Source organism: Trichechus manatus, unplaced genomic scaffold (assembly GCF_000243295.1).
Source record: "Trichechus manatus latirostris isolate Lorelei unplaced genomic scaffold, TriManLat1.0 scaffold00218, whole genome shotgun sequence".
NCBI classification, from domain to species: Eukaryota; Metazoa; Chordata; class Mammalia; order Sirenia; family Trichechidae; genus Trichechus; species Trichechus manatus.
Window position 1 is genome coordinate 233,759 of NW_004444154.1, and position 18,590 is coordinate 252,348.

Consider the following 18,590-nt stretch of genomic DNA (forward strand, 5'->3'; position numbering starts at 1 on the left):
ATGATTTAGAAATAAAGTCACATGACAACAATTATACTGCAAAAGAAACACTAGATCACTTCCATCTTTTATGGACAGCATCCAACACTGATGTATGGGGAGAGTAAGACTGGATATGTAACAGGAGAAACCTAGAAATTGGTGGTAGAAAGGAAATGACACAGACTAAATAGACAAGAGGGCATAATAAAAAACCACTTGCAGACTGTAGTAAGTGGACAAAGACAGTAAGTAATATTTGCATACAAGGTCTTGAATTAATTGATTACACATGTGCCAATTATATGCAGGGGCTGACAGGGTTTCTGCACATGTGCAAAACAGGAAAAAGCTTCCCTTCTAGCTCTTCAGTCCTCATTTGAGTCCGTCCTCATGAGTGTTTCCTTGTATAGGACCCATTCCGTACAATATTATGTAGCAAAACTGATGCTAGACTCAGCAGGGATTAAACAAATAAAATAACCTAATAAAATATAGTCCCCTATTCTGAAGGAATGTACCTTATAGAAGAAATAAGAGATATACATATAACTACAGTATATAGCTATAAGAAAGTTTCAAAGTGCTTCAGAGGAAGTATTTTGGAGGAAAAGAGGGGTCTGGCTAATAAAAGGGTAATTTCTTAAATCCCCAAGTGAGATTAGATAGCATTTGTGGTAAAAAGGAAAAAGGAGTGGTACTTAGTGAGGGCATTAGAGACAGGAGGATATTTATAGGTGGAAATATTTGTGAGAACATGGTTTTGAGAAAAATTTTCAAGGGGAAAGAGCAACATTAGAAAGTAGGACAGAATGAGTTTATTTAAGAAATAGGAAGTTGTCAAGGTTGAACATGTTGGAAACAAAGAGTAAAAGCTAGAAGATCACTTTAAGGAATCCCAACAGATATGAGGGGGTTCCAGCAAGATTATAATTTTTTCCTGTGCTTCAAGAAGACTTATGTTAGCAAATATAAATAAGGTAGACTGGAGATAAGAAGATCAAAAACTCTGCAAAAGGGATGGATGATGGAGGTAACTAGCAGTAGACAGGAAACAAAATAGGAAGAAAAAAAAAAAAAGAATTGAAAGGGAGGAGCCAAGAAACATGAATTGATAATACTATTAACTGAATATAAGGACAGTAAAGAGCAGGACGTAGTGTAAGAAACGGAAATAAGCTTTATATAGGTAAAGTTTCAGATGCTGACAGGACTTAAAGAAGCAAAAGTACCACAGGAGTTGAAAATCGGAGTGGAGAGAACAGAAAAAAATCCTATTTCTGAGGAAAAGCTTTGGAGTCAACTCCACAGAGGTGACAGTTTAAGCTTTTTTGTAATATCATTGATAAAAACTTTACAGAGAGACGAGGACAGTCGCTTAGGAAACTTACAAGGAAGAAGTAGAACAATAAAGGAGAAAGAGAAAGGAGTCGTGAGAAAAGCAAGAGGGAAGTCAAAATATTGTGGCAGAAACACCAAAGAAAAAAGAATGTAAAAATTAAGTAGCAAAGTGAGATACTAAGATACTTATAAAAAAGATGACAACTGTATTAGAGGACATGCATGATCTTTGAAGACAGCAGTTTTAGTAAAGTGGAAGCCAGACTGCATGTAGTTACAGTTTTGTAAAGTACAGACTTCAAAAGAAGACTGTTCTTCAGAAGTTCATTAAAAAACAAAAAAGAGAATAAGAATGTAGACAGGTTGATTTTCTTTCCTGATCGAGTGAAGAATGTTTTGGGGATGAACAGACAATGCTCACTATCTATAGCCTATGCCTTAATATATAAGTAATATTTAACATAAAATGTTGTTAAAGTTACAATCTTAAAAAAATATAACATGTAATCATGCAAGTGATATAAACAAAAGCAATCCAAAATATGATGAGTTGCACAGAACCAGAGCTGGTGGGAGAGAAGGAAAGGGACCACATGCTAGCCAGCTAGTTAGATATTAGAATTAAGAATTTAAAGTTGATAAGACTCAGAAACAGGAAGAAAGACTACATGCGGCATAAGAAAACAGCCATTTAAGTCTACAGATTCAAACTCAATTTAATTAAGATGTTCTGAAAGGCACCCGTCTTTACAGACTAACTTTGTGAATATTAATTTCACTTTCCAAACACCTTTGGTATCAGAAATAAGAACAAATGAAAATCAAATATCAACATTCATTGTGATTAATGAAAAAAGTTCTTTAAAATGAAGACATTTTACTTCGTAAAATGAATGTCATCGAGATCCATTAGAAATATTGTGAATAACTTGTTCAACTTACTAAGTTTAGAAAATAAGGTGGAAAACTTGAAGTGAATGATTCCATATTTTGAAAGGAGTAAGAGGTAGAGAAACAACATGCTTAGTACCAAGTTAATGATAAATGCAAATTCGATACTAATTTCAGACATATGGCAATACTTTGGAAAGTATTTCCGTTTAAAAGTCCCCCAACACATGTACAATCTTTGCAGTCCCATAAATACAATAAACAAAGTCTTTCTGATAGATTTTATCTTGAGAAAAAATATAGATCTTAAGTATTCAGACACTGTAAGGTATAAAAAGAAATATCAAATTCAGTAACAAAAGAAATCACTTATATAAGCAATACCAGAAAGCGATGTTACCCAAAAATATCTTAAACTTTTATGCTAACTATAATATAAAAACTACTAAGGTTATTATAATTGCTATAGTGGAGCCCTGGTGGCTTAGTGGTTAAGAGCTTGGTTCGAATCACCAATTGTTATAGTAATTATTGAAAATCACTAGAAAGTTAAATTTGTTAACCAAAGTTCAATTGAACAAAGGATGTAATGGAAAGGATAACACTTCACATTCTGGCTACACTAACAAGAATCTTCCTGTTTCTAGAAGTTATAAAAGCTATGGTGCTAAACATTCATTTAAAAGAGAAAACTGAATTTATATAATCAAGGAAGATATTACTTTTTACCTTGTCAATTAACCTTCTGCATAACCCAAATCCGTATGACTATAAAAGGAGAACCACTAAATAAGTTGTATTTACAAACTACCATATGGAAACTCTGGTGGCATACTGGTTAAGTGCTATGGCTGCTAACCAAAAGGATGGCAGTTCAAATCCACCAGGCACTCCCGGAAGCTCTATGGGGCAGTGCTACTCTGTCCTATAGGGTCGCTATGCATCAGAATTGACTCGATGACAATGGGTTTGCTTTTTTGGGTACACTTTAAACATGTTTCTAAGAATTATATACACATATATTTTGTTCACAAAAATGGTTTGTAGTAAAGGTAAAATTGTATGTACTGTTGTTGTTAGGTGCCACAGAGTTGCTTCCGACTCATAGCAACCCTATGTAAAACAGAACGAAACACTGTCGGGGCCTGCGCCATCCTCACAATCGTTAGCTATGTTTGAGTCCATTGCTGCAGCCACTGTGCCAATCCATCTCACTGAGTGCTGAGAGAAGTAGAATTTAATTATAAAACGATTTGGACTAGAATACCCATAACAGTTTTCAACCAAAACTAATCCTTCTGGCCTCCAAAACAAGAATGTTTTCAGGTGCATACACCTCAAAAGAATTCAACAGAATGATAATGAAAACAGTTCAAAACCTAAGGGATGCAGCTAAAGCCACACTTAGAGAAAATGTTGTAGTTTTAAAGGAATATTAGAAAACAAGAAATACTTAAAATCAACAATCTTAGTTTCTACCACAAAAATCTAGAAAAAGAACAGCAAATTAAATATAAAGAGAGTAGGATGAAGGAAATAAAGAACGGAAATCAATAACCAGAGAAATGATAAAGAAAAGCCAAAAGTTTCTACAAAGGAAATTCCAGGTCTAGATAGCCTCACTGATGACTAGAGCAAACTCTTGAAGAAGAAATAATAGCAATCTTATACAAACTCTTTCAGAGAATAAGGGCAGAAGAGCTCTTCCTAACTGGTTTTACAAGGTTACCAAGACCCTACTACCAAAATCTGACTGAAGAAGAGACAGGAAAATAAAACTACATACCAATGTCCCCCCTCAACCTAAATACAAAAATCCTAGAGAAAAACATCGACAGATTGAATCTAGAAATACATAAAGGGAAAATACATCATGGCTAAGTAGAGTTTATCCCAGGAATTCAAGATTGATTTGACATTCAAAAATCAATTAATTAACAACATTAACAGAATAAAACAGAAACACCATATACTCATTTCCATAGATATTGAAAATGCATCTTATAAAATTCAAGTCATTCATAATAAAAACTTTCAGCAAACTAATAATAGAGGGGAATTTCCTCAATCTGAAAAAGACTATTAAAAAAACCCAGAATTAATCTCTTTAATGATCAACTACCAAACACCCTCAACCCTCAGATATGAAGGATGTTCACTCTCATTCTATCTAACACTGTGTTAGAGGTAAACACCACTGCAATAAAGAGAAAAATAAAGTTACAAATATTGAAGAGGAAAGAAGTAAAACTGTCTTTATTTGCTAAGAACATGATCCAAAAACCAAACCAAACCCACTGTGACCCTATAGGACAGAGTAGAACTGCCCCATAGCATTTCCAAAGAGTAAGTGGTGGATTCGAACTGCCAACCTTTTGGTTAGCAGCCGAGCTCTTAACCATTGTGCAACCAGGGCAGTAATAGTACCTGGAAAATTGAAAAAAAAAAATCAAAACTACTAGAAGTAAGTGAATTTAGCCAAATGCAAAGTCAATTTACAAAAATCAATTTATTTCTAAAGAATCAGAAAAAATGAAAAACATTCCCACGTCATCAAAAATCATCATATACCTAGAAATAAATTTAACAAAAGATACGTAATACCTCCATAATGAAAATTACAAAACTTTGCTGAAATTTTAAAAGGCTGATATAAATGGGTCAATAGGAAAAAATCAATGATAGATAGCATTTCTCCCCAATTATCTTATCTATAAATTTAATACAATCCCACTCAAAATCCCAGCAATTTTTTTTTTCTAAAATTTGTGATAAACCAAAGGACTTAGAACAGCCAAGAAAATCACACAAAAGAACAAAGTTGGAAAGTTTACACTACCAGATTTCAAGGCTTACTAATTAGCTATAGCTATAAGACTAAGACATTAATAAAAAGAGAAACAGATAAACAAAATAGAGTCTAGAAATAGACCCATGCATATTCAGTCACTTGATTTTTTCCAAGGGTAACAATGTGGTTCAAAGCAGAAAGGAAGATATTTTCAATAAACTGTGGTGAAGCAACTGGATATCCAGTTGCAGGGAGGAAAAAAAAAGAATCTTGATCTCTACCTCATACCCTACACACAAGTTAATTCAAAAATTTGATAAATAAGTAAAAACAATTAATTCAAAAACTAGAACTTTACAGAAGAACATAATGGAATGGTTTATAAGCATATGAAAATGTGCTACACCATCATCCTTAATCATCAGGAAAATGCAAACTAGAACTACAATGAGATACCACCACACAGCTATCAGAACAGCTAAAATTAAAAAGCCAACAATCCAAAGTCAGTCTCAGTGTCATACTCTGTTGGGATATAAAACTGGAAAACTATTTGGTAGTTTCTAATAAAGTTAAGGAGCCCTGGTGGTGAAGTGGTTAACCATTTGGCTACTCACCAAAAGCCTGGCAGTTTGAATCCACCAGACACACCTTGGAAACCCTTATGGGGCAGCTCTACTCTGTCCTAAAGGGTCACTATGAGTCATAATCGACTCAGTGGCAATGGGTTTGTTTTTTTGTATATGTCTATATGGGTCTAGTCTTGGTTATTTTCAGATTACTTGTTCACATTATCTCTTTCCTCGTGATGATACAGTAATAAAGTTAAATGTACACTTAGCCTATGAACCAGTAATTCCACTCATAGATATATATCCAAAAGAAATGAGTGTTTCTAACCAAAGAAAAAGAGTAACAAGAATGTTCATAGCAGCTTGACTGATAAGCTCCAAATGGAAAACAACTCAAATGTGCAGTAATAGGAAAATTAGATAAAAACATTGTGGTACATTCATACTATGAAATTCTACTCATCAGTAAGAAAGAAATAACTACTGATACTAATTTCTCTTCTATATAATTTCTGCAAAAATAAATAGTAATCTTACAATTTATCTTTAACTTGATATTAAAATTTTATATAATATCTAAAAGCAATTACTTTATGAAATTGTAAACTCTTTTTTCTTTTAAAAGAAGAGCTAATATAGTTGTTTGAAAGGCTCCTGCCACTAGAATTAGAAATATTTTCTCTCTCCAGATCAATGATCTTACAGGTAAAATTTCCATGTTATTAAAATCGGCAACAGAGAAACTCTAAAAGTATTAAATAGCTAGCCCTATAACCAAAACAATTTTAAACTGTAAGCAGAACCCTACCGCATGACAGAGTAGGGTTTTTTTTTTTTTTTAAGTTTCAGAACTTATAATTTGATCTTGACACTGAGTACTTCCTTTATATTCTCTCGACAATTATTATGAAATAAACCCAACTCAAAGTTCTTGATCTTACTACAAGGAACAAGGATGAACAGTTTCACAAAAATGCTACTTCTGGGATTTTAACTTAAAATGTATAAACATATACATTTGTATGTATATCAGTATACAGAGATACACATGTATATGTGTATGTATGCACACAAACATACATATCCACACATAAACACAAATAAACTGTAAATTAAAGTTTGTAATCTACCATTGGTCTATCAGTTTGTCATACTGTGGGGGCTTGTATGTTGCTGTGATGTCAGAAGCTATGTCACCGGTATTTCAAATACCAGCAGGGTCACCCATGGTGTACAGGTTTCAGCAGATCTTCCAGAGTAAGACAGACTAGGAAGAAGGTTTGCTTCTGAAAAAACTGGCCAGTGAAAACCTTATGAATAGCAGCAGAACACTGTCTGATACAGTGCCAGAAAATAAGCCCTCAGGTTGGAAGTCACTCAAAAGATTATTGGGTTAGAGCTGCCTCAAGTAGAGTTGACATTTATGATGTGGAGGAGTCAAGCTATCAGGACCTTCATTTGCTGATGTGGCATGACTCAAAATAAGAAGAAACAGCTGCAAACATCCATTAATAATCAGAATGGAAATATATGTATGAAGTATGAATCTATGAAAATTGAAGTCATTAAAAATGGAAAGCATAAACATCAATATCCTAAGCATTAGTGAGCCGAAATGAACTGGTATTGGTCATTTTGAATCATACAATCATATGGTCCACTATGCCAGGAATTACAAATTGAAGAGGAATGGTATTCACATTCATTGTTGAAAAGAACATTTCAAGATCTATCCTGAAATACAACGCCGTCAGTGACAGGATAATATCTATACCCCTACAAGGAAGACCAGTTAATACAACTATTATTCAAATTTACACACCAACCACTAATGCCAAAGATGAAGAAATTGAAGATTTTAACCAACTTCTGAGGTCTGAAATTGATCAAACATGCAAACAAGACACATTGATAATAACTGGAGATTGGAATGCAAAAGTTGGAAACAAAGAAAAAGGATCAGTAGTTAGAAGACAAGGCCTTGGTAACAGAAACGATGCTGGAGATGGCATGGTAGAATTTTGCAAGACTAACGACTTACTCATTGCAAATATTTTTTTTCAACAATGCAAATGGCAACTATACACGTGAACCTCCCAGGATGGAATACACAGGAATCACATTGACTACATCTGTGGAAAGAGATGATGGAGAAGCTCAGTATCATCAGTTAGAAGAAGGCCAGGGCACAACTGCAAAAGCAACCATCAATTGCTCATAGGCAAGTTCAAGTTGAAGCTGAAGAAAATTAAAACGAGTCTACAAGAGCCAAAATAAGACCATGACTATGTCCCACCTGAATTTAGAGAATATCTCAAGAATAGATTTGACAGACTGAACACTAATTACCAAAGAACAGATGAACTGGGGGATGGCATCAAGGACATCATACATGAAGAAAGCAAGAGGGCATTAAAAAGACAGGAAAGAAAGAAAAGTCCAAAATGGACGTCATGAGAGACTCTGAAACTTGCTCTTGAATGTAGAGTAGCTAAAGGGAAAGGAAGAAATGAAGACGTGAAAGAGCTGAACAGAAGATTTTAAAGGGCGGTTGGTGAAGACAAAGTATTATGATGAAATGTGCAAAGACCAGGAGTTAGAAAACCAAAAGGGACATGCACATTTGGCTTTTTTCAAACTGAAAGAACTGAAGAAAAAATTCAAGCCTCAAGTTACAATATTGAAGGAGTCTATGGGGAAAATACTGAACAACCCAGGAAGCATCAAAAAAAGGTGGAAGGAATATACAGAGTCACTGTGCCAAAAACAATTGGTCGACGTTCAACCATTTCAGGAGGTAGCATATGATCAAGAACCGATGGTACTGAAGGAAGAAGTCCAAGCTGCAGGGAAAGCACTGGTGAAAAAACAAGGCTCCAGGAATTGATGGAATACCAATTGAGATGTTTCAACAAACGGATAGTGCTGGAAGTGCTCACTTTTCCATGTCAAGAAATTTGGAAGATAGCATCCTGGGCAACCTATTGGAAGAGATGCATATTTGTACCCATTCCAAAGAAAGGAGATTCAACAGAAGGTGGAAATTATCGAGTATCATTAATACCATATATAAGTAAAATTCTGCTGAAGATCATTGCAGTGGGATTGATTACTGATTAATTTTGTATGGACCTTCCAGCCATGGTCTTGTAACTCCCACCCAGGTGATTCCGCAGGACTGTGTGACAGGGTAATCCAAGGGGGCTGGTCAGTTTTGCCTTAAAAGAGAGCCAATTCCAGGACAGAGGAGAGAGCCCATCACCACCAAGGAAGGAGACACCCAGCAGCAGAGACCTGGCAGCAAGAGATGGTGCTGTGGGATTTCCGGCCCACAAAGAGAGAAAGCTGAGTGCCTCTGGGCAGAGACTGAGGGACAGGAAGAGGTGTGCCTGGGAGCACAGCTGAGGAGACGCTATCCTGATGGAAGAACTGTATCTTGAGTGTTTTTGAGCCTAAATCGTAACTGTTAACTTCCCTAATAAACCTGATAATTGTGAGCATGGTCTGGAGTTCTGTGTGGCCACTGCGACGAATTATCGAACCCAAAAGAGAAGTAGAGAGTGCTGTGGGGGGGACTGTTGGTGTCAAAGTAGGTAAAGATGTCACAGAGAGGAGGCATGTTTGATCTCTGCCTCATAGGAATCAGCCTTGGGCTGTTGATCTCCATTCTCCCTTCCCATTGTGAAGTTAGAGGAGGTTAGACACTGCACCCAAGCCTTGTTTACGATCACTTGAAAGTGGTTGCAGCAGTACATCCACAGGGATTGCCAGAAATTCAAGCTGGATTCAGAAGATAACATGGAACAAGAGATATGACTGCTGACGGAACAAGAGAGATGACTGCTGACGTCAGACAGATCCTGGCTGAAAGCAGAGAATACCAGAAAGATGTTTTACCTGTGTCACACTGACTATGCAAAGGCATTTGACTGTGTGGATCATAACAAATTATAGATAACATTGTGAAGAACGGAAATTCCGAAACACTAAATTGTGCTCATGGAGAACCTGTACATAGACCAAGAGGTAGTTGTAAGAACAGAACAAGGGGATACTGCGTGGTTTATAGTCAAGACAGGTGTCTGTCAGGGTTCTATCCTTTCACCATACTCATTCAATCTGTATACTGAGCAAATAATCCGAGAAGCTGGACTATACGAAGATGAATGCGTCATCAGGATTGGAGAAAGACTAACAACTTGTGATATGCAGATGACACAACTTTGCCTGCTCAAAGTGAAGAGGACTTGAAGCACTTACTGATGAAGATCAAAAACTACAGCCTTCAGTATGGATTCACCTCAACATAAAGAAAACAAAAATCCTCACAATCGGACCAGTAAGCAAGATCATGATAAACAGAGAAAAGACTGACATTGTCAAGGATTTCATTTTACTTGGATCCAAAATCAGCACCAATGGAAATAGCAGTCAAGAAATCAAACAATTTATCTGCTGCAAAAGACCTCTAAAGTGCTAAAAGGCAAAGGTGTCACTTTAAGGACAAAGTAAGGTGCACTTGACCCAAGCCATGGTAATTTCAATAGCCTCATATGCATGAGAAAGCTGGACAATGAATAAGAGAGACTGAACAAGAATTGATGCCTTTGAATTATGATGTTGGTGAAGAACACTGAATATACCACGGACTGCCAGAAGAAGAACAAAAAAGTCTGTCTTTGAAGAAGTACAGACAGAATATGCTCCTTAGAAGTGAGGATGGTGAGACTACGTCTGACTTATTTTGGATACGTTATCAGGAGGGACCAGTCCCTGGAGAAGGACATCATGCTTGGTAAAGTAGGGTGTCAGCAAAAAAGAGGAAGACCATCTATGCGACCGACTGACACAGTGGCTGCAATATTGGGCTCAAACATAGTAACGATTGAGAGGATGGCACAGGATCAGGCAATATTTTGTTCTGTTGTACACAGGGTCACTATGAGTGAGAACAGACTCAATGGCACTAACAACAACAAAGTTTGTAACAGGAAAAGGTACAAATAGTAAATATGGGAATTTAGCAGCAGAAAGTATTAATTATAAGCACACTAACATTGGAGTGAGATTCTAACTAAGGGTTCTTTAAATGAGCAGATTTACAAAGAATGGGGTAATTTTAGATAGAAAATCATAGAGGAGAAAAGAGGCAAAAACTATCTAGGTAAAAGATACTAGCTTGAGCAAAAGCACAGAGACATTCAAAAGGCCCTATTATCAAGGTAAATTATGGAAACTGGAGATATTCTTAACTTTGTGTTCAGAAACTTATTTACTTACTCTGGTTACTTCACTACTTCACAAGATTGTTTAAGAGTCAAATGAGGTGAAATCAAATCAGAAAATCCAGTGACAACTCTAGAGTAATACATAATTATTAGTAATGTTATATCACATAAATTTGAATGGCTACATGATTATGAATAAATCCAACCTCTTTACCTAAACTTCCTAATTTGTTCCCCTTTAAAGTTATTTTTCCTATCCTCCCATTCCATACATAATCTACTAACACAAGTTTTGGGCTTATCTTCTTTAAAAGGTTCCTGGTACGTAGTGCCATTAACTAAAATAGTTTATTCATTTTATTCAAAATATTCTATATATTTTTATTCCTTCTAGAGCCCAGTAGCCCTTTAGTTCTTTATCAAAAGAGCAGACTGTGATCAAAAATATTTTGAGAGTAGAGTTTAAGCTTCCCACCTTCCTTCATAATCCCCATCCTGCTCCAACCCTAGACCAACATGTTCACTCCCAGAATGAAACGGGAGAAACACTGGACAGATAAATAATAAAGTTAGATAGTTTTCCTCATTTTAAAGTCTGCTCTCAATGTGAGAGTCTTCTTCCTTCCTAATGCAGCTTCCAGGCAGCTCTGAAGCAGAGGACCTCTTCGTGGCTCCCAGAGGCTGGAAACAAACAAACAAACCTGTTGCTGTTGCCTTGATTCTGACTCATAGCAACCCCATGTGACAAAGTAGAACTGCCCCATAGGGTTTCCAAAGCTGTAATCTTTACAAAAGCACACTGTCACATCTCTCTCCCGTGGAGTGGCTGGTGGGTTTGAACTGCTGACCTTTCGGTTAGCAGCTGAGCACTTAACAACTGTGCCACCAGGGCTCCTTTTCAGAGGCTAGAGGTGCAGGAAAACAATTTTTTGCTTTTTCATTATTATACCTCAAGTATAATTTTTTATTATTCTTAGGTACATCTCATAAATTAATATTTAGAGTCATCTTGACTTAAAGTTCTTATTGACATTATTCAGGAAATTAAAATATATTCATTTTTGTAGCAATTTGGTTTGACACTTCATAGTCAAGTGAGATGTCCTTTAAATGAAAACAGGTAACTTAATCTATGCCTGGCCTGAAAAGTATGCCAAAGGGCAAGAAAGAAGGAAAAATAGTTCTTCCTCAAATAGACTACGAGATCAAAATGCTTTATGAAAATAATAGTTTACCTACCGTTTCACCAGTTAAGAGCCATGTCTTATTTTTGGCAACAATTACATTAACTCAGTGTTTTAACACATCCCACATGAACAGAAGATCTGATATGAGGGATTTTTTTTTGTTTTTTTTTAATGACTAAATAAATGAATAAATGCACTTTCTTTTATAAACCAAATGTTCCTAAATATAAAGCTCATAAAAAGGAGCCCTTGGTAGTTTAAAAGGAGCCCTGATGGTGCATTGGTTACGCGCTCAGCTGCTAAATGAGAGGTTGGTGGTTTGAATCCACCAGCTACTATGTGGGAGAAAGATGGGGCAGTCTGCTTCTGTAAAGATTTCCAGCCTTGGAAACCCTACAGGGCAGCTCTACTCTGTCCTACAAGGTCACTACGAGATGGCATCAACTCGATGGCAACTGGTTTTGCTTTGTTTAGGTTTTTTTTTTTTTTTGGTAGTTTAAAGGTTATCTGTCTGAGACTGATATTATACTAAGAATTAAAAAAAAAAAAACAAAAACAAAAACTCCACTGCCTTTTAGTCGACTCTGACTCATGGCAATTCCATGTGTGTCAGAGTAGAACTGTGCTCCACAGGGTTTTCAATGGATGATTTTTCAGAAGTAGATAACCAGGCCTTTCTTCCAAGGCACCTCTGGGTGGACCTGAACCTTTCAGATAGCAGCCAAGCACATTAACTGTTTGTGCCACCCAGGGATTCCACATCTAGTACAGAATGGGGAAAAATGAGCAGAAAATAGGAAGAGAGGCAGGCTACTATTTGTAACCCTTTCTGTAGGTCATTCTTTCAAAATGTGTTTTTTTTTTTTTTTTTAATGTTTTATTACTTATCATGTCAAAAACCAAAAAACCAAACTCGTTGCCGCCGAGTTGATTGCAACACATAGTGACCCTACAGGACAGAGCAGAACTGCCCCATAGGGTTTCCAAGAAGCAGCTGCTGGATTCAAACTGTTGACCTTTTTGGTTGGCAGTCGAGCTCTTATCCAGTGTGCTGCCAGGACTCCTATCATGTCAAAGTACTTTCAAATTTAAATGAAATCTCTCAATAGCTATTTCTAATGGATACAACTTTCCTCTGACGGTCAAAATCAAAATTTTAAAAGCAGACTCCTAATATCAACAGAGGACTGAATAAAAAAATTATGAATGCTACATAATTTGAGAGGAAAGTTCAGGTGTTCTTATAACCCCCTATGCCACTAAGTCAAACAAGTGTGACAACTACCAGTTCTGTCCTAAAGGAGGCTTTTACCAGAAATCTTAAAACCGTGTGACAGTTTTCCTCCTTCCTAATGCTGGTGCCCAGGCAGCTCTGAAGACTGCAACTCTTTATAGTTCTCAGGGGAGACAGATACATAAGCAGGGCAAGACATTTTTGCTTTTTCTTAATATTATAATCATACTCTACAAATATTAAGCAGAGATAAAAGAAAATAAACAGCAACATGTTATTTTTTTATACCTTGCTCCTAAGAACCTCCTTTGCCATGATATTTACACTGGATTCAAATTAGACTATAAGTCATTAAAGTTAAAAGACAGAAGTATATACATAAGAAAAGAGTCCTGAATTGCTCTATAGTTTCAAAAATATCTCAAAATCATAGGCTGGTAAGTGGTGCTATAGTATTGATTCTCCATATTAAAACAGCATAGCAAAATAAGCTAGTCCATAGATCTGAAAACTGGTACTAAAGTTCTAAACTCTCCTCTCTTACCAGCTTGCTAATAACAGTCTTTAGAAAATTACTGAGCTTCATCTTTCTGAGGTCTGAGGTTCTACTCCCTCTAATTTTTAAGTTAGAAAACCAAAGAACCAAGAGATTCAGTCAAGCATTTGATGAAACCAGATTCTAAAAATGAAGTTAAATCCAGACGATCTGAAATACGTAACTAGAAATACCACTAAAGGATATAAAATAGTAGTTTCTGTTGTCAGTGGTGGCAAATGCTTTTGCTTGTTTTTCAAAGTACACACTCATGACTAAAACTTACCAAAGGGTACTATTATTAATGTCTATCCTCCATGGTTCAAGGGAGATTTTAGAGGTCAAGGAAAACCCTTTTCATTCAGTATGGCACTTACCACAGGCAGCACTATATAAATATCATGATTATTGCTCATGTGAGGATAATCTAGTAGTATAAAGTTACTTTTGGTTCCTCTCATCTCATCTACTTCTCTCCCTCTCAATTTCTGTACATGGTAAAAGGAGAGGCAAGGTTTAAGCCAAAAAAAAAAAAAAAAAGTCAGCTGCTTTCTTAGGGAGTCCAATAACAGTTCTGCACTACAGAGTCCTAGCTTTTTTCTTACGATACTACACAATAGCCCAGAGGGGAAGAATGCTGTGGGGGAGAGAGAAAGAAAGAGTGTATGAGTGTGTGTGTGGTACGTGAGAGAGAGAATAACTATATTCTTATAAGACACAGAAATATTAGCAACATGATCTGCATAAATCAGTGCTAATAATCATCTACTTCGTATTTTCCACTGGGTCAAAATTAAAAGTAATAATCTACGGTTGTAAATTATATACCATAGACAAGACAATAATCACAGTTATAGATTTAGACAGTAGAACAATCATATTGTACATCACTCTCACTAATGTTCATTAAACATATTTCTAAAGTGGACAAACTATAGACAGCAGCTTTATTTTAAAAAGTATAATAATACATTTTTTTAAAATAGTTAAAATCTGGACACTTTAAAAGGAGAACATTTATTAAACAACATGATTAGTATTAATACGTGGTTTTTAAAAGGTTAAGAGATTTAAGATTCAAAACAACGACAACATGTAAGTGCTCAAATAAAAAATACAATTTTTTGAATTTTTAGACTTTATATAAAAAATCTAGAATAATTAATTGTAACACTGATCAATAAAACCCACTTAGAAGCAGTTATACCATAGCAAACGGAAGTGAATTACCTCGTCTTCGCCCATAACTCCTTGCTGCATGTAAACAAAGGACAAATTGTAAAATGTCAGAACTAAAAATAAGCCCACATATACAAGTATTTGTGATATGAAAAGCTATGTGGGCATCTGGAAATTATTGCTACATTGTTTTAAGAGTTATGACAATAATGTCACTATATAACATTTGCATGGTATATTATCATTTACAAAGTACTTTTATTATATGTAATATATCATCTGGATTGTATTAAAAACTCTGTGAGATTAACAGGAAACATAATTAATTTACTCTCATTCAATTGTGTTAATAATCACAAATAAAAATTTGTTCATATCATCAGGCTAGGAATATGCAACACATACAGTTAAATAACATCCCAAATAATTTTCCAAATGAATGGAAACAAGTAGAATTAAATTTTAATTTTTCTACTTATTATAGAGTTATATGGAATATAAAGCTATTCAGATCCAATCCACATATACCAAGCCCTCACATAGAAAAAATGCTGGAAGACTGAGCAGAGTAAGAAGACAAAACAATATTAACTGATACTCAAAGCCTCTATGGCTTAGGTAGGATGTAAACAATCCAATAAAACTTAAATTAGGAAAGAAAGGATTAATTATATACTATAGCTAATAATGTTTTCCATTGATTTGTATATTTTAAAACAGTTATCTGCTGAGTGCTTATGTCTCTACTTACCAGGTAAGACAGATTCAGATACAAATTACTATTAGTACCATCAGAGAATAGTACATATGCACACACATTGTAGAAGTATAAAGTACAAAGGCATTTCAGTCTATGTTACTACCAGTTTACATACTTCCTTATGGAGTAAAAATACTGCAATTTCTTTTTTATATAAAATTACCAGTTTGATAAAATTCATAAGTTGTTTTTAAGTAACTCTTCTCCCTCAAATCTGGGTATACAATGAATATTTTTACTATGGAAGTGACCTATGAAGTCAAGACAATAAACCAAAAACTGACTATTAAAATTAAGATTTTAATACATGTTAATAGATTTTTTAGGTCTAGGGAAAAAATCAATGTTGAATAAATCTCAACTCAAAGTATGTATTAAAATGTCAGAAATATACTCTTCCCAAAAGTATAAAACTTAAAGATCAAAAGATAAAATTTTACATTGTTAAATACAGTCTCTCTTACAAAAGTTTTACAAAAGATATTTTTTATTTTACCCTTGGGCTTTATTATAGATAAGCAAGTCCACAAGTTAAGGCTACAGAACTAGTCCCTCTATGATAAGGAGGGGGGCAAATTTAGCAACTCTTCTAGTCATTTATACTGCTAAGATATAAGCCAAGTCAATAAATATAAAAGCTCACACCAGAGTTTTTATATAAACTAACTTCACTTACATCTCCGCTGTTCTAATATCTTTATTTAGCTATATAATCTATTGCAGGCTTAACCCGTCCTTCAGTTCTAAGTACCTCAAAGCCTGGCAGATTTACTTCATAGCTTGCCTGACCTATATGTTAGTTTGGGATTAGGGTGGGGGTAGAAGTGACAGTTAAAAATTTGGTGTCTAGGTCTTCTAAGATTTACAACGCTTTAAAAACAAACAAACAAAATAGGGTCTCAAAGAGATGGGAGATCAATAGTGGAAAACAGACTGATACAGGGAAATTTAATAGAGTTATCAAGTAGGCTACAGAATAGAGCCTAAACAAGTAAAGTTTCTGAAGTCTTAGCAGTTGTATTAAGCCTGGAAATGGTCATGAAGCCCCAGATACTGCGAAACACAACAGTCTCAGGAGGTGGGCTTCCTGCTTATCCCAAGCATGGCCTAACCACAAACTCCTCCAGTATTAATTTGCTTTGGGGAATTTTATTCTCGGGTGTAAAAGATCAATGATTTAAAAAGCAACTGAAATTTCTCATCAAGTGTACAGTCAAATTGTGAATTATGATTAAGTCATAATGGGAACACAATTAATGACATCATAACCAATTTATGTTCATAGCTGTTATGTTCTTAGCTGAGGCTACTCAATACTAAAATAGTAAAAATGTGTACAAATGTTTACAGCATCTTAAGGTTTCATCTCATTCCCAGGCTGGACATAATTATTTAGAAAATTTCTCCAACTATCTCATACCTGAGTAATTTTGGAATCCTGTAAAGAACTATTCCACTTATTTTTTGGACAGCTCTCAGATTCCAAGTCTCTACATTACCAAAAATAGAGCTGACTGCAGAAGCAGCTAAATTATGTGAACCATTTCCTATTCCCTGTCATAGAAATAACCAAACTGCTACCATCACACTAAACAATGGTTTGTGTGCTCACTTTCCTACCAATGCTTCTATGTGAATTTCTGGCAGATGCTGTGATAAGTATGTATGTTTCTGGAGTATATAGTGGTAACTCTGACTCAGAATTACCAAAAAAACCTCAGTGAGAAAAGAAAATCATTAAGTGACTACTCAGTATATGTTTTTTAAAAAGACTTCTTTAAACAATATGCCCCTCCAAACTCTTTTAGAAAAAAAGTGAGCAATTTGATTTTCAAAAATTACATTTACAACATTAAAAATCAGGTACATATATTCTATAAAGATTATAAAAAAGTACACCTGATTTAAACCAAAAAATGAAAAACTAAATTAGCTTTTTAACACACACACACACACACACACACACTTATAAAGATAATAACCCAGCTCTGAGCAAAGCCTGAAGACCTCTCCTATGCAAGTGATTTCACCATTTGTAACTGGGGTCCCAATAATCTTACTTAAAAAATCAAGGAGAGAAACATGCCTCCCAAATGATAGTCCTTTTCAAGATCCAAAATAAATCTGTTATCCACTTCCATTAGCATAAAAAAGAACTGATGGTATATCCAAGTTCATTATTTTCATGACTTAATATATTAATATACTGTATTTAGAGCTCTGCCTTCAGAAATCCAATTTCATTACTGAATAGATTTCCTTAATTAAAAGATACACTAACTTCTTTCCTCCCCCAAAATACAGCAAGCTCTTCATTACATACATGGATCTATGTTGGTAATCAAGGCAAACTTAAATTTCAAACTAGCTTGCTAATACCACCCCCATACTTCTGCTCTATTTCGTCCCCTTTTGAAAAATTATAGGCACTAAAAATGCAAACTGTTTTCCTTGGGAGAGGGTTGAGGGAGGTACAATATAATCCAAACCCAAACAAATACTTGAATGATACATCATTTTGCATTGCTCTTCACTACTATGGAAAAAAAAAGGGGACTTTTTTCTTTTTTAAACTTATGATAGTAAAAGGTATAACATTTATACACCTAGAAATATAAAGATTTATGCTGTCATTCTAACTTCAGACAGTATTTAACTTGGGTTTTTTTTTTAAAACAATCTACACATTCTTAATATAATGTGACTTCCCTAAACTGCTTCTGGATGTTAAATTTGGACTCTTTTACAACATCTGAATTACTGAATAATGGCAGTCTCCATAAGTCAATTCAACTTTACTACCCTGAGGATGACGGTCTATTCAGAAGTAGGAGTCTGTTTGCAGTTACATTTCTATGGCATTTTTAAATTGTTTTTAAAATCTTTTAGATCT

General features: G+C 35.1%; 1 protein-coding gene across 1 annotated transcript in view; it reads right to left on the reverse strand.

Moving 5' to 3' along the window:
• The window catches only part of CPEB2 (cytoplasmic polyadenylation element binding protein 2), a 78,677-nt gene that overhangs the window by 16,115 nt on the left and 43,972 nt on the right, over positions 1 to 18,590 (reverse strand). The window contains exon 6 of the mRNA XM_023742797.1: positions 14,989 to 15,012. Coding sequence (XP_023598565.1) covers positions 14,989 to 15,012 — 24 coding nt within the window. The remainder of the gene's footprint in view (positions 1 to 14,988; positions 15,013 to 18,590) is intronic.